Raw genomic sequence first — 13,937 nt, forward strand, 5'->3', positions numbered from 1 at the left:
ATACATACGTGTGTGTGTAGGTACGGCCGATTTTTTTCTTTTATTTTTCTCTATGCTGACGATGTTCGTCGCAGTCGCAGTCGCAGTAACAGTTTTGATTCTCGGGTTTTTTGTCGGCCTTTTCTTGACACTTTTTGGCGGTTTTTTAATTATTTTTGTTTTTGGCTGTTTTTTGTAAGCTTATTGAGCCTTATTTCCTTTTTACTCTGAACATTGCATTATTTTCCTCTTTTAAACAGAGTATTATTTGTTCTCTTTTGATCAGAGCATCGCTTTTTAGTTAACAGTTCACATAGCTATTTTTCCAGCCTGTTAAAAGCAAGTTCTGCTAACTCTTTTTCCAGCCTGTAAATTAACAGCACGGACCAGACTGAGTTTGTCTGTTTGTGTGAAACATATACAATTATACTTTAAGATATCTCACTTATTTAACGGCACACTTAGCACAAATACTTTAAATTGAACATCAAAATCCATCTTATTGATATGACGTTGTCATTATGTTTATTATGTTTAATGTTTTGCATAAAAAAAACAATTTTTGTGCCCCGTAAAGTTTTTTAACCACAAAGAACGAACATACAGTGCGTTAGCGATGGCCGATTTTTACGTTTCTGTGTATGTGACCTTTCACACAAATATTTTTACGTAAGAATACAAATCGAATAGAAAGAGGACTTATCTACTGAATGTGTAAAATAAAAGTATTCGATTAACGGTACCTGCCTTGATATGGACAGTATTAAGTATTCTTTTTATTTTCCTTCAATTCTTGTTACCTGTGGAGTCAAATCCTTATAAGATCCCTGTAAGAAAACCAAATCAAAAAACTTTAAGGACATCGATTGCGTAAATTTGTATTGAATTTAATAGAAAAGAGAAAAGAATACAGTACAACGCTTTATGTAAAAATAAATTTATATCTTATTGTCTTTACAATACCATATATTTAAACACTACATTAGTTACTCTTATTGAGACATCTTTTGTTAATATATATTCTCAAAGCTACATACATAGATTAACTGCATATGGAACTTGCCATATATGTATGTTTTTCAATTTATATTCCTTATATTTTGTATTTCGTTCGGCATTGGAGGTCATAGATAAAATGAAAACAAATATTTTAATGTTTTGTTTTGTTGGATTTTTCAGGTTTGGAAAACCCAGTATTTAAAATCATTCATTTAAAATTTATAAATACTTTCAAGAATTGTTAACGTTTATTTTTTACAATTCAAGTCTGGTCTATTTTATTTGATAACAGTAATCGATATATTTCGAGCTAGTATTTTTTTGTTATACAGTTATCGTTATCGTTTTCTCTTAGTTTATTCGTGACGTTGTTATTGTTTTGTTTACATTGTAAATAGATTTGTATTACTAAATTTTGTATTCGCAGCGTATTGTATGGAGTCCTTTTAATATTTAACTATATATGTACACTATAGCTATACACACATGTAAGTTAAATTGTGGTAAACTACACATACATACATAGAATTGATGCATTTGTATTAAAAATGTACATACATACGTACGTAAATATACATACATACATATGTAGTTAAATACATGAATCTCTTAGATTTTCTATCAACAAGTACATATGTTTGTATGAAAATAGAGACTCAAGTGTTAACGAATGAATCACAGGTTATTCCTTAATAAATACAATTAACAGATATGTGCCTATATACATACATACATATCTTTGTGCCTCCATATATATGTATGTATTGTACGTCATAAATGACTCGTCCAGTGGTAATGGCTTTTTGATGAACTCGTTGACATACATACATATGAACACGTATCGCATATAATGAGGTTTACGCATAAGAGAAAAATAGTTAACCCGATAAACCTGTCTAAATCCTTTAGTTTGGCTCTTACGGTCTCTTGGCAAGAATGCGAAATCTCCGCCTTCTAAAATAATCAATTCATTTTATCTTGACGGCTGTTGGGCCAAAAATATGCAAAGTTATTAGGCCAAGTTAATAACTTTTCTATTGTTAGCTAACATTTTAAAATGAGTTACTTTCTTAAAGCACGTTGCTTATCAGGGACCGCAATTTCTTATATATTTTAAAACTATTAACATTGATTCTCGACTTATGAGTAATAACAATGAAAAATAAAATCTTAATACATAGTAAAATTGAAAGTAAACATTTTTATACTGAATATTTAATAATATTGCATCTTGGAACTCACTCCCTTTCTTTTTTTAAGGGGGGCAGTTTAACCTACAATGGTTATGTGTGTCTTTTTTTTAAATTCATTTATTTAATTGCAGAAAATGGCCGAACGTCGAGGCACTAAAGCGTTGGAGCACTGGTGCCGGCGCATGACAGAGGGTTACGATGGAGTCAAAATCGAGAACATGACAACATCATGGCGCGATGGGCTTGCATTTTGTGCTATGATACATCATTTTCGTCCGGATCTTATGTAAGTATCCACCCCCTCCCCCAACATTTTCATCCCATACTTTATCTTTTATTGGATCAAACTATTTTTCTTCTCGAGGACCACTTTTATTCACATTCGTGGGCCTTTTGGTTCACATTTGTCCAACTTTTTAAAACAAATCACGTTTTTTACATAATTTTCAATTGTGCTGTACTCCATACGGTGAGATTTGCTCAGATTTTTTTTTTCGATTATTCCCCAATTTGAAGCACACGTAATTAATGGACCTCTCCAAAGATATGACACATCTTGCATTTATTTTGGGCGGCCCCTGTTGCTGTAAAAACAGCTGTTTAATCAAGTCCCATTTCGAAAGAGTCACTCTTAACTAACACAAAAGTTTTCGTGGACTCACATGAACGTGAACCCCCGGCGAGAGTCTGATAGACGCCCGGGGGATCGACCTGGACCCATTGGGAAAATCACTGCTCTAGATCGTGTCTTTTGTTGTCCAAACGTTGCTTAATGGTTTTATATGTTTCCTATTTTCAGAAACTTTGATGATTTAAAGAAAGCTGATATTTACGAGAACAACGATTTAGCATTCTCGACAGCCGAAAAGTATTTGGGTATTCCAGCACTCCTTGATGCCGCCGATATGGCGGCATATGATGTACCTGACAGGTTATCAATACTTACTTACTTGTCACAGTTTTATAAGGTTTTTGGTCAGTCACAAAGTAAGTATATTATAGTTTATTACTCAATATTGATAACATCATTTTATCATATGTATGTGGGGGGGGGGATAGTGATAGATTTTATAATAAACATATTGATGCCAAATTTGATTGAAAACATGTCAAAATAAAAAGGGTGGAAATTAAATCAATAATGTAACACTTATTCCCCTCCATCCCTTAAATCAAACTGTCTGATGGCAAGAAAATTTGAATTTTTTAACAGTTTTATTTGCTCTACAAAGCGGATACGGAAGATTATGTAATACGCGTTTACATATATGTATATTTAAATCATTGTTTCGTTTTGTAGCGAGTTCAAAGTTATTTGCAAAAAGGAAAGCCTTAACGGTATGTTAGATAAGAGACTAAATATATATATATATATATATATATATATATAGATGCCTGAACTATAAATACTCGTCTTATGCATGTTTTGAATTCGATAGCATTAATTTTGTAGAAATTATCAAACAAAACTAATTTGGTATTATTTTCATAATATTACATGAAACCTTTATATATATATATTTATATATATATTATATATATATATATATATATATATATATATGTATGTACTTATGTTTGTATAAAAAGTTTATTTCTTTGTAGACAACACAAGAAACTTAATTTTATATTCAAGTATATTCTGATTAGTTTAAGAGAAAGAGCATGGCAAATCAATAATATTCTTTCAGATATATACAGATATAGAAAGCTATTTCTGCTGCATCCAATCTAATTGAAATTCTATAATCATGAATGGGAAATTGGGAAGCCAAAGTCTATATAGTTTTGAAGTAATAGCAGACAAATTGATCCTGGCAAACGTTTTAGATGGGCATGTGATTGTAATCGTTTACCTAAATAGTTTAGTCGATGTATTTATTTGTAACTTTGGGTTTTTTCTTTTACTAGATTGGGTTTTGCATCAATTTTGTTGATGTTTTTGTTCATTAACTTCAATTTTATAGCTTTTCATTATTCATAATCAAAAAATGTATATTGTATATGTATATGTATACTTTTGCTTGAGCAAGATGAGTTACTAATTCTAATAATTTATGTACATTGCAGATGCAGCAACCAGAAGTATTTCAAAACAGAGATCCAGCTACAGCAGCACTGAACAAAATAGCGAAGAACAATTATCCACAAGTAAAGAGTCATCGCCCAAGGTAAGCACTACAAAACTAATTGACATAATTGTGATTCACATATCTTCGTTTCATTTTTATAGTTACAATTATAGATATTATATCTAGATTAGTATTGGGTAAACATTCCTTATTTTGCTGATCATATTATTCAATCGATATTAATTTATGATTTCTAATTGGTGAACAAAAAAGCACAAATCGGCAAGAAAGAACAATTAAATGAGAACATTATCACTCGTTTTTGTTCACTAAGTCATGAGCAACCCAATACTCATGTAGATTAATACTTACACAAATAACCTGAGAATCATTTTAAGTATAAAGTCCCATAAACAATTATGATTGGCTTGAAATCTATTGCTAAGGTTGCATTCTACATGATAATTTTGGTGCATATATGATTGAAATGGCCTTTAAAGTTTAAACGGACTTTCTTTTCCCAAGCTATGTCTATTTCGTTTCTTGAAGTAATCCTGTCGAGTTCCTTGTCCTTTGGTATAAGTAGTTTAACAATTATAACGTATAAAGAAGGCTTTCTCCTGCTAAAGAATTTGTTTACATTAAAATACTGTTGGAATGATTGTTGTTGCATTTTTAGATGCCTTGAATAAGATGGATAATTTTATGCACATTTTGAGACCTCTCAACTGCACTTTAAATAACTACATATATGCTATATACTATAGACACATTCAATTTTTTAGTTGTTCCATAAATTCCCTTTAATGTTAAGTATTGTTAATGGCCTCGTAATTCATTTCAATTAATTGCAATGTTTCGTTTTGCAGATGACACCAACTGTGGGCATCCTACGACGAGATCCCTGCCAAAAGTGTCAATTGCCAGTGTTTTTGGCCGAACGGATGCTAATTGGCAAACAAGTCTATCATCGAACCTGTTTAAAATGTGCTCGGTGCGCTTCGCAGTTGACGCCGGGCAGTTTTTATGAAACTGAAGTGAACAATGAATACTGCTGCGAGACCTGTCCCGATGAGGATACGGACGTTGCTGGTGGTCCTGGTGGGGGTGGTGGTGCTGGTGGTGGGGATGATGGTGATATTAAAGTCATTAGTAATAATAATTTAACACCCAGCCATAATTCAATATCGGAACGCTTGGCATTCTTTGAGCAAAACCGAGTTCTGCCATCGAAAATAAACGCAAAACCAGCTAGCACCGAAGGTCAGGAGGTCCTTGAGAGCAGTGTGAGCGATGAGGAGAAACGGGAGCACATAAACGGACTAGACGATAAAATGGCAAACAGCGAACAAAATAAAATTGGAATGGTCTATAAGCAGAATTTGGCATTGAGCTCATTTTTGCAGCAAACCGTCACGGAAACGGATAGTGAGTCAGTGGCCCAGCCAAATGGATCCGAGGCAACGCCCCCAGCAATTGAGACGCCTTCTCCACGTTTCACAGTAACCGCCCAACTGAGTTTACACAATGAAGAAGAAGCTCCTTCACTACCCAGTGACCCTGTTGTTCCTGAGTTGCCAGAGGAGACGGCGGAAGCTACCCCAGAGGCGATAGAAAATCCGGATGACAGTGTAACTGCTGCCCTGCCGCCCCATGTAGAAGAAACATCTGATGATGTTAAAGATACGGAAGAGCCAAGAATAGATGTCGCATTAGAGCCAATTGAAACAGAACAAATAAAGGAAGATGCCAAGCATCATGATGACGAGCAATTAGAAGAATCCCAGATAAAATCTGAGGAAATTGTAGTACCCCCCGAATCCACAACAAACGAAAAACACTATCCGGAGGGCTTGAATCCATTCGACAGCGATGATAGCAGCGGCGAGGAAGAAGCCGAGAGGGTGATTGTCCCTGATAGGACAGTCCCCAAGTCGGAAACAAATGCTAAAACAGATGAAAGCCTCAATCCGTTTGATAGCTCTGACGACGAAGTTGAACTGGAAAAACAAAGATCCGACTATAACAAGAAAACACCAAGCTCCAAGATACCACCGCCACGGCCACCTCCACCTCAAATCTCACGCAACGTTGTCAACGGTGATCCAAGTGAAAGGCAACTGGACTCAAGTTCCTCTAGTTTGTCATCATCTCATAATAAAAAGATACCGCTGCCAACTCCACGGACGAGCTTGTAAGTAAAATACAACTCGCGAAACTGCATTTGTATATGTATATTTTATTCCTTTTCACTAAGATCTCAATCGCGGACTTCCACACCGGAGTCAACGCCTGTTCAAAGTAACCGATTTGATAGAACCCGCGGAAGCACCCAATCTCTACAACGTAACACCGATGGTCGCGGCTCAAGTACCTCACTACCATCTTCAAGCGAGGGAACAGTCCGTTCTCGAAAGACACATCGCGCACCTGTTGCACCGAAAGCATCTCAAGAGCTGTTTCCCTCCCTCAAGGCCGCCGGCAGTGGCGATATTATGAACTCAAACGAAAGTCGTCAGAATTCTCCAAAATTATCTAACAAAAAACGTCAGGCGCCCGCTCCACCTAAGCCAGCGCGATTGGACACATCTGAGGCGGCCGAGGCTACGAGTGATTCATTACCAAATACCCATCGGCGAATGATTCCCCTTGACCAGAGTCTTCTAGCCGATGATGTTGGCAGCCTTAGTAACTGCGATGACGACCTGAAGCAGCATGTGAAAAACGAAGAGGATGTGGTTTATCGTCGCATCTTAGTGCCGCCAGCCATCGAGACTCCCACTCACGGAGATAGCCAGCCACTGAGCCACAATCGTCAACTCGAAAAGCTCAAGGACAATAAGGAAGCCCAAAATCGCACTCGTCAAACTCAAGTAGTGAAGACACCTCTAAGTATTGGTGGTGGACAATTTGCCACTGCGACAGAGTCGCCTGGTTTCTACGACAAGTCCATACATGGCAAATGGAAACGTCGGAAGGGGCCAGCTCCTGGAGTCCCGATACCGCCGCGTAAGCTTCCACAGATGCTACCGCTGCAAGAGATTCGACATGAACTAGAAATTATCGAAGTCCAGCAGCAAGGCCTCGAGAAGCAAGGAGTAATTTTGGAGAAGATGATACGAGACCGTTGTGAGGGATCTTCGTCCATTGAGGCTGCTAAATCGAATGATACACCCAGTGGATCGCACGCAGAAAATTCCGCAGCATCGTCTGCAGTTGAACAAGCTCAAAATTCTAAAGAAGTGGAGGACCTTATATTGCAATTATTTGAATTGGTCAATGAGAAAAATGAACTATTTCGTCGACAGGCAGAGTTGATGTATCTGTAAGTAGAATTTCGTAAAACCCAAGTGACATTTATTTCCCCATTTTAATCATTTTTATCCTTTTTAGCCGTCGACAACATCGGTTGGAGCAAGATCAAGCAGATATTGAGTATGAAATACGAGTATTAATGGGGCAACCAGAGCAAAACAAAACCGATTCGGATAAAGCGCGGGAGGAGCTTTTAATAGCCCGTCTCGTTGAAATTGTCGAACTGCGGAATGAGGTCATTGATTGCCTAGAAACGGATCGTCTGCGAGAGGCCGAAGAAGATTTGGTAAGTTATTTATTTCAATTGGATTGGTATAGAATCTAGACTATGTGCATTGGGCTAGATTCTTCGCGTGCTTTTTTTCGCATAATATTCAATTTTAATGATTGAGGTCTGACATTTTGAAAAAAAGAAATAAGTAGCACTTAAGTATATAAGTTTGATTTGCAATCAAATCAAAATAAAATTTGTCGTTTTTACACATCTATAGACTTTTTCTTTACAAATTTTGCTTTAATTACGAAATATGTATATACAAATTGTAAATAATTGTATGTAGAAATTCACTTGAAATTGTGTTATTACTCTAGGTTGTTTGTTTTTGTGGTTTTTTTTTTATTGATATCAGACACAAGGCTTATTATTTCATAATACACAAACACTTTCGATTCGATGTCTCCAATATACAATGTATGAACTTTCATGGTTTTAAGTTAAATGCTTTATATATCTTACAAAATTAGACGAATTTATGCCAGAAAAAGAACAAACTAACTTGTTTATGTATTATCGTTTTACAGAGCATTAAGGAACGCTTGCATCTATATAATGCCAAACGTGAAACTTCCGCCATACTCGAGAAATCCAAAACTCCAAACATCAAATTGTCAAAAAAGGAGAAAAAACAATTGAAGGAAGTGAAAAAATTAAGCAAAAGTAAAAATCATGATCTTGATAAAGTAAGAACCATACAATTGAGGTGTATGAATACATTTAGAGTTAATTTTTCGAACTTTTATCTTCTCAATCCAAAGGATGCTGACGAGTCAGAGGTGAAAGTAGCTCTGGACAAGGTGAAGAAAAAACGCAAACTGTTTTTCTAAGGTCGCATACAAAAACTACATGTCACATGGCCAAATGATGTCCGGCAATACAGTAATCTTTTAATATACTATAATTTCTTATCCGTTGTCATTCCTAAGTAGCTAATTCATCCAGGATGTGTGGACAAGTCTGCTAACCTGTTTTAACTGCAATTCAACATTATTATGAATAATGAAAAAAACAAAATTTCAAGCTCGTGTCAAGTGTAACTTTCCATGTCTAGGTTTTTTTTTATATACATATATACAATATATTTTTTTGCATATTATTATTAAAGTTATTTTTATACAATACATTAATATGCAGTTTTCACTCAGAGAGAAAGAGATAGAGAGAGAGAGAGAGAGAACTTCCTAATTATGAGTGATTGGAATAATCTTTCTAATCTAGGAGAATGCAATCCATGCTGATCAGTAGAGCAGAGGATATCTTAACCTTTTGGCATCATTATCAGAACATATTCTGAATGAAGGATCAAAAACTAACTGCCCACTCTAAGAATATTTAAAAGGTGAATAAGAATTTTATTTTGTTTTTTTTGCATACATAGTATATATTTTTTGTTTTTTTCTTTGTTTTGTTTGTTTTTATAAAAATCAGTACAAAAAAATGATATTTCTATTAGTCTATTTATACTTGGTTTGAAGTGTTTTGTTTACTTTGCCCCAAGAGAGATATGGGACAAAAAAAAAACTGTGTGTGTGGGGATCTAAACAAACAGACGTTCGCCCAAAAGCTGTGCAAGTGTATAGGTGTGGTGTGTGTGTGTGTGCATGTGTGTTTGTGTCTCTGTGTTTGTGTGTGTGTGTGAGTATATATCTATGTATGTGTGTATATATTTATTATTATTATTTGTATGTTTGTTTTTTGGGTTTCCTCCAGGCTGAAAAGAATTTATTTACTCGCCAGTCATCATTTCCATGAATTCTGTAAATTGAGAAATGAAATGAAAGACATTAAAACGATGCCAAACGATGAGCAGCAACCGCTATATATGCTTTTATAAATAAATATTCAATATTCTATAAAAACAAATAATCAAAAAAAAATCGCATCATACACACACACACACACACAAAATATCCAAAAAAAATTAAATTGAATTTGTATGTCGCGCCTAAAAATAGCCAACGATATGCTCCAAAAAAAAAGCGACGATCAAGTTGTCATAATTGAGAACTCAAGATCAAGAGAACATGAGGAATATTTATAATGATGGGGTTTGTGTGTGTGGGTGGGTGTGGGTGTGCCTCTGTGCCTATGTGCAAGGCGGCGCAAGCCACTAGAATATTTGGAATAGACATAGTTTTTCCATTTTCCATTTCCCGCCCACGCACTTACCATCGAAATCAACTGTACCGGAACCATCACTATCGATTTCCTCAATCATAATGTCCAATTCTTGCTCGGTCAACTGATCATCCAATTCCTTAAGGATCTCCTTAAGGCAAGTGGTTGGAATGAAACCGTTGCCTTGTTTATCATATAAACGGAATGCCTCACGCAATTCCTTTTGCATTGCCTCGGCATCTTCCTCAACAATGAATTTGGCAGCTAGCTGAACGAATTCACCGAATTCCAAACGACCAGACTCTGGAAAAGAAATTTTAGTTTTGTTTAATTAAATGAGCTTGAAACTGAAATTTTCGAATAATTTTGTATGGAAAACTGAAGGCAAAACTAAAAACTTTTCAATATCAAACTAGATATTGCTTGTCAATCTGATCGTCATAACAATTTACTATAAATTTAAGAATTTAACAAAAAATTTGGCTTTACAGTTTTAGTTTTTTCCATTAATAGGATGTGACAGCTAAGAATCAAACTTTTCTTGGCTATATCAATATATAAATATAGTTTTTCTTTTTCGTTTAGTCATTAGGTTAATTAATTAAGCTAATTATTTCTATTTTGATTGGTGAGAATAACCCATCCATAAAAAGTAATGGAAATTTCTGAATGAATGCCCAATGAAATGATAATGTATTGAAATTCTTTGCTTACTGTCTTCGTCAACTTCCTCGATCAGTTCCTCCAAGATTTTCTTATCGAAGGGTTGACCCATAAGGCGCAGGATATCAGCAACCATCTCGGTGGGGATGCTGCCAGTTTTCTGGTGATCAAAGCTGTTGAATGCCTTCTGGAGCACAGCGATTTGCTCAGGTGTCAGTTCTTCATCCTGATTATTGATATAAAATTGTTTTTAAATTATTTTTTTGATATCCTTTGTAAAGTGTTGAATCAATTTGATGCTGCTTACAATGCTGCTCATGTTGTTGCTGATTTTTTTCTTCTACTTTGCGATTGATTTGGCCAAGAAAAATTTTGAAATCTCACGAACCGATCACCGTGGAATACTCGTGCTAACTACAATATTGCGATGCTGCGTTTTCCAAAATATAGCAAAAAAATGATTTCAAATTAGGCTATCTCACGAACCTGATCCAACGAACGATACACGAACTGCCTCCGGAGAAATATTCATATGCATATGTATGGGTAATTGTGTGTGTATAGGTGTGTGTGTGTGTTTTCCACTCTGATGCCTGAATTTTATTGTTTTTTAGAAAAAACTGTAAATGTGCGATCAGAACAGAACGAAAGCGACGACAGCGGGCAATGGCACCAGACACTAGGCGCTGGCGGTCTGAATGTGAGCCGTATAGTGGTTTTCCAAAAGACCACGATCGGAGTCGAGCGAAGCGAAACGGGTGTGCCAGGAGGAGTATGAGGTAAAATCGAGCATCGAGCTAGTAACTACATACAAACATGTGGGCTAGTCAGCTATAATGCGATGCGTTGCGTTCTTTTATTCTAAGTATACATATATCTGCCATATACATACATATGTATGTACATATTTGTATGTATAAATATGTTTATCATATGTGTGTGTCTGTGTATCATATATATGCAGCAGATATACCCAGCAGATGCACAACAACATTTGGAGAAAATCCCCATTGAACCATACGACAGACAAAACCATAGCCAAGTGCACGCTCCGAGATAAATGTCAGAGCATTCGGATTATTGAGAAACGAACAACAAAGAGCCAAATATTGTAGCATTATACCCGCTTTTGATTAATGCACTATACTATATATGTATATACATATGTACACACATATGCCGTTGGTTATAGAAATATAAACACATGAATCTTTCAATTTGGCTATAACATTTCCAAAAATATTATCCATGGAACATGTAAATATTCATTGCGAACAGCTTTTTGTTTGTGTAATTTTCTTCGAAATTTGTGTAAGTGAAGGATAATGCAGGACAACAACTATTCGATATATATGTACATATAGATTTATATCTATTTTAAGTTGATTGACCTTCAGTTGAGAAATAAATCAAGTTCAAAACAAAATTTCTATTCTATTTTTGGCAACATACTATTTGTAAGATGTGTGTCAATTTTTGATACTCTTCGAACAGCCATATATACATATATGTATATATATCTCAGTCTCGATTGATCGACGTATGATGCTTTCAAGTGATCGCATATTTTGGTTTCCCTGATTTCTAGCCATGATCAAACGTATCGAGCAATTACATTTTGCTACATTGCAACGTGTGTTTCCCATGTCAATGGGTATAACAAAATTCATTGCATACTTCACGGATAAGAACAAAACATTTTGAAGTAAAATCAAAAGTGCATGCAATGCGGACTTACATTACAAGTATTATTACTAGGTAATAAAACCAACTTCAGTTTAAGCTTTTAGTATATGCAGTATATGCTTTTATTTAAGAGAAAACAAAAATTTATGTACTGTTCCTCACGTTTGTTGTGTGCGTTTGAATGTTTACATATCTGATATCTACAAGTTTCATCATCATCAATCATCGGATCAGAAAGTTGTTAGTTTAGCTGGTCAGACGGTGCGTATACGCTATAATTGTAAAACGGTTCAGAAACGAAACGAAATCGTATCTAGTATGTAAAGTAGAGAAAATTTGTCCCCTTAAGTATGCTAAGCAGTCAATGACTTTAGCTTCTTTAATATAAATAAACTTTCAGAACCTCAATTCAGAACCTAACAATTGTTCACCAACAGAATATTTCAAATTGTGAAAAATTAAAAAGTAACATACATTTTTCGATAGCATTTTGTATAACTTACAGGGCATAATTACTCCAGGATTTCGCTTTTCGAAACGTATGAAGAAGTTATGGATTACTCTGTGCACGAATATTGAAGCAAACATTGCTTGAAAACAATTTTTAATTTACAAGGCATCCGAAAAGTTATGAATATGTTGCAAATATTAAACATTATTCCAGCCTATAGCATACTTTTGGGAGAAAATTTGTTTTGTAATTACCCAGAGGGTAAAATGGGACATTCAAGTCGTATGTTATAGGCAAAAGAAAGCATGTCAAAGGAATTTGATATACAGTGGTGGTCAGCAGGTTAGCCCCCTTTTTTTTAACTTTGAATTTGATTTTATCGGCTCCTAAGAAATTTAATGAAGAAATTTTTATTATTTGTAGTTATTTGTTGGTTATTGTATATAGATGATGACCCGTAATTATTGTCATGTCAGCTTTTGACGCCTTTTTTTAAATGCGTTTGAACGAAAAGCGACCCCCAAATTCTGGTCAATAGTTTAGCCCCGTCTTTCCAAAATCTTTAATATTATAGTTAGACATGTGTATTTTTTGAAGAAGTTGTAGATCTAGGTAATCTAAGATAAACTGCATACCAAAAATGTTCATTTTAGCCCCAGTATTTGTTTTGGGGCCAATCGAAATTATGGGTTTTTCTATGTAATTCTGAGGTCCTTTGGTTTGACGCCGTTTTACGATAACAATTAAACCTTAGTACTTTTTTCTTGATTAACTTATGAAAGTAAATTGAATTTCCCGATCGATCTAGTTTTTGTCAGATTTTTATTTTTTGATTGCATAGTTTTACATGTTTTTCGTTAATTTCGAGATGAAGTCCAACTTTATTTTGGTCGGATAAGCATTTGGACAGATTTGAGACGATTATAGTTCCAGCTCATACTTGATCCATCATAGACTTCTCCCAATAGGGAATATTTTGCGTTGAGTTTGCTAATTAAGATTAACAAAATATTTGATTAACAATTGGTAATTCTTGTATAATTAAATTGGTTACTTAAATCCGGTTACAATAAACATGGTGCCACCAGGCTCCAATCATTTGAGCACAATTACCATCCCATTGATCATAATCTTGATCAAAACTGAAAATTCTTGATACAAATCGTGGCCCATAAAATTCTTAG

General features: G+C 35.0%; 2 protein-coding genes across 2 annotated transcripts; one reads left to right on the forward strand and one right to left on the reverse strand.

Annotated features, from left to right (window-relative positions):
* Positions 1 to 1,354: 1,354 nt before the first annotated feature.
* LOC6653103 (MICAL-like protein 1) lies at positions 1,355 to 8,956 on the forward strand. The gene is made up of 9 exons (XM_002075377.4): positions 1,355 to 1,466; positions 2,303 to 2,457; positions 2,971 to 3,158; positions 4,242 to 4,342; positions 5,113 to 6,437; positions 6,501 to 7,568; positions 7,637 to 7,844; positions 8,360 to 8,518; positions 8,594 to 8,956. The coding sequence occupies exons 2-9, from the start codon at positions 2,306 to 2,308 to the stop codon at positions 8,660 to 8,662; spliced, it is 3,270 nt and encodes a 1,089-aa protein (XP_002075413.2). The 5' UTR covers positions 1,355 to 1,466; positions 2,303 to 2,305; the 3' UTR covers positions 8,663 to 8,956.
* A 269-nt stretch (positions 8,957 to 9,225) lies between these two features.
* On the reverse strand, positions 9,226 to 11,039 carry LOC6653104 (troponin C). Its single transcript, XM_002075378.4, has 4 exons — positions 10,924 to 11,039; positions 10,668 to 10,842; positions 10,005 to 10,256; positions 9,226 to 9,590 (listed from the first exon to the last, which is right to left on the reverse strand). Exons 1-4 carry the CDS (start codon positions 10,933 to 10,935, stop codon positions 9,562 to 9,564), a joined length of 468 nt encoding a protein of 155 aa, XP_002075414.1. The 5' UTR covers positions 10,936 to 11,039; the 3' UTR covers positions 9,226 to 9,561.
* Positions 11,040 to 13,937: the final 2,898 nt, after the last annotated feature.

The sequence above is a fragment of the Drosophila willistoni genome (assembly GCF_018902025.1).
Source record: "Drosophila willistoni isolate 14030-0811.24 chromosome XL unlocalized genomic scaffold, UCI_dwil_1.1 Seg142, whole genome shotgun sequence".
In the NCBI taxonomy this organism is placed as follows: domain Eukaryota; kingdom Metazoa; phylum Arthropoda; class Insecta; order Diptera; family Drosophilidae; genus Drosophila; species Drosophila willistoni.

What these genes read in the sequence shown, in the direction of transcription:
- LOC6653103 (XM_002075377.4), top strand. Translation starts at nt 2,306, where the DNA reads ATGGCCGAACGTCGAGGCACTAAAGCGTTGGAGCACTGGTGCCGGCGC. An exon ending in CATTTTCGTCCGGATCTTAT is followed by an intron (nt 2,458 to 2,970) that starts GTAAGTATCCAC and finishes TCCTATTTTCAG; the next exon opens with AAACTTTGATGATTTAAAGA. An exon ending in AAAATCATGATCTTGATAAA is followed by an intron (nt 8,519 to 8,593) that starts GTAAGAACCATA and finishes CTCAATCCAAAG; the next exon opens with GATGCTGACGAGTCAGAGGT.
- LOC6653104 (XM_002075378.4), bottom strand. An exon ending in CGAGGAAGTTGACGAAGACA is followed by an intron (nt 10,257 to 10,667) that starts GTAAGCAAAGAA and finishes TTTCTTTTCCAG; the next exon opens with AGTCTGGTCGTTTGGAATTC. An exon ending in CGGTACAGTTGATTTCGATG is followed by an intron (nt 9,591 to 10,004) that starts GTAAGTGCGTGG and finishes CTCAATTTACAG; the next exon opens with AATTCATGGAAATGATGACT.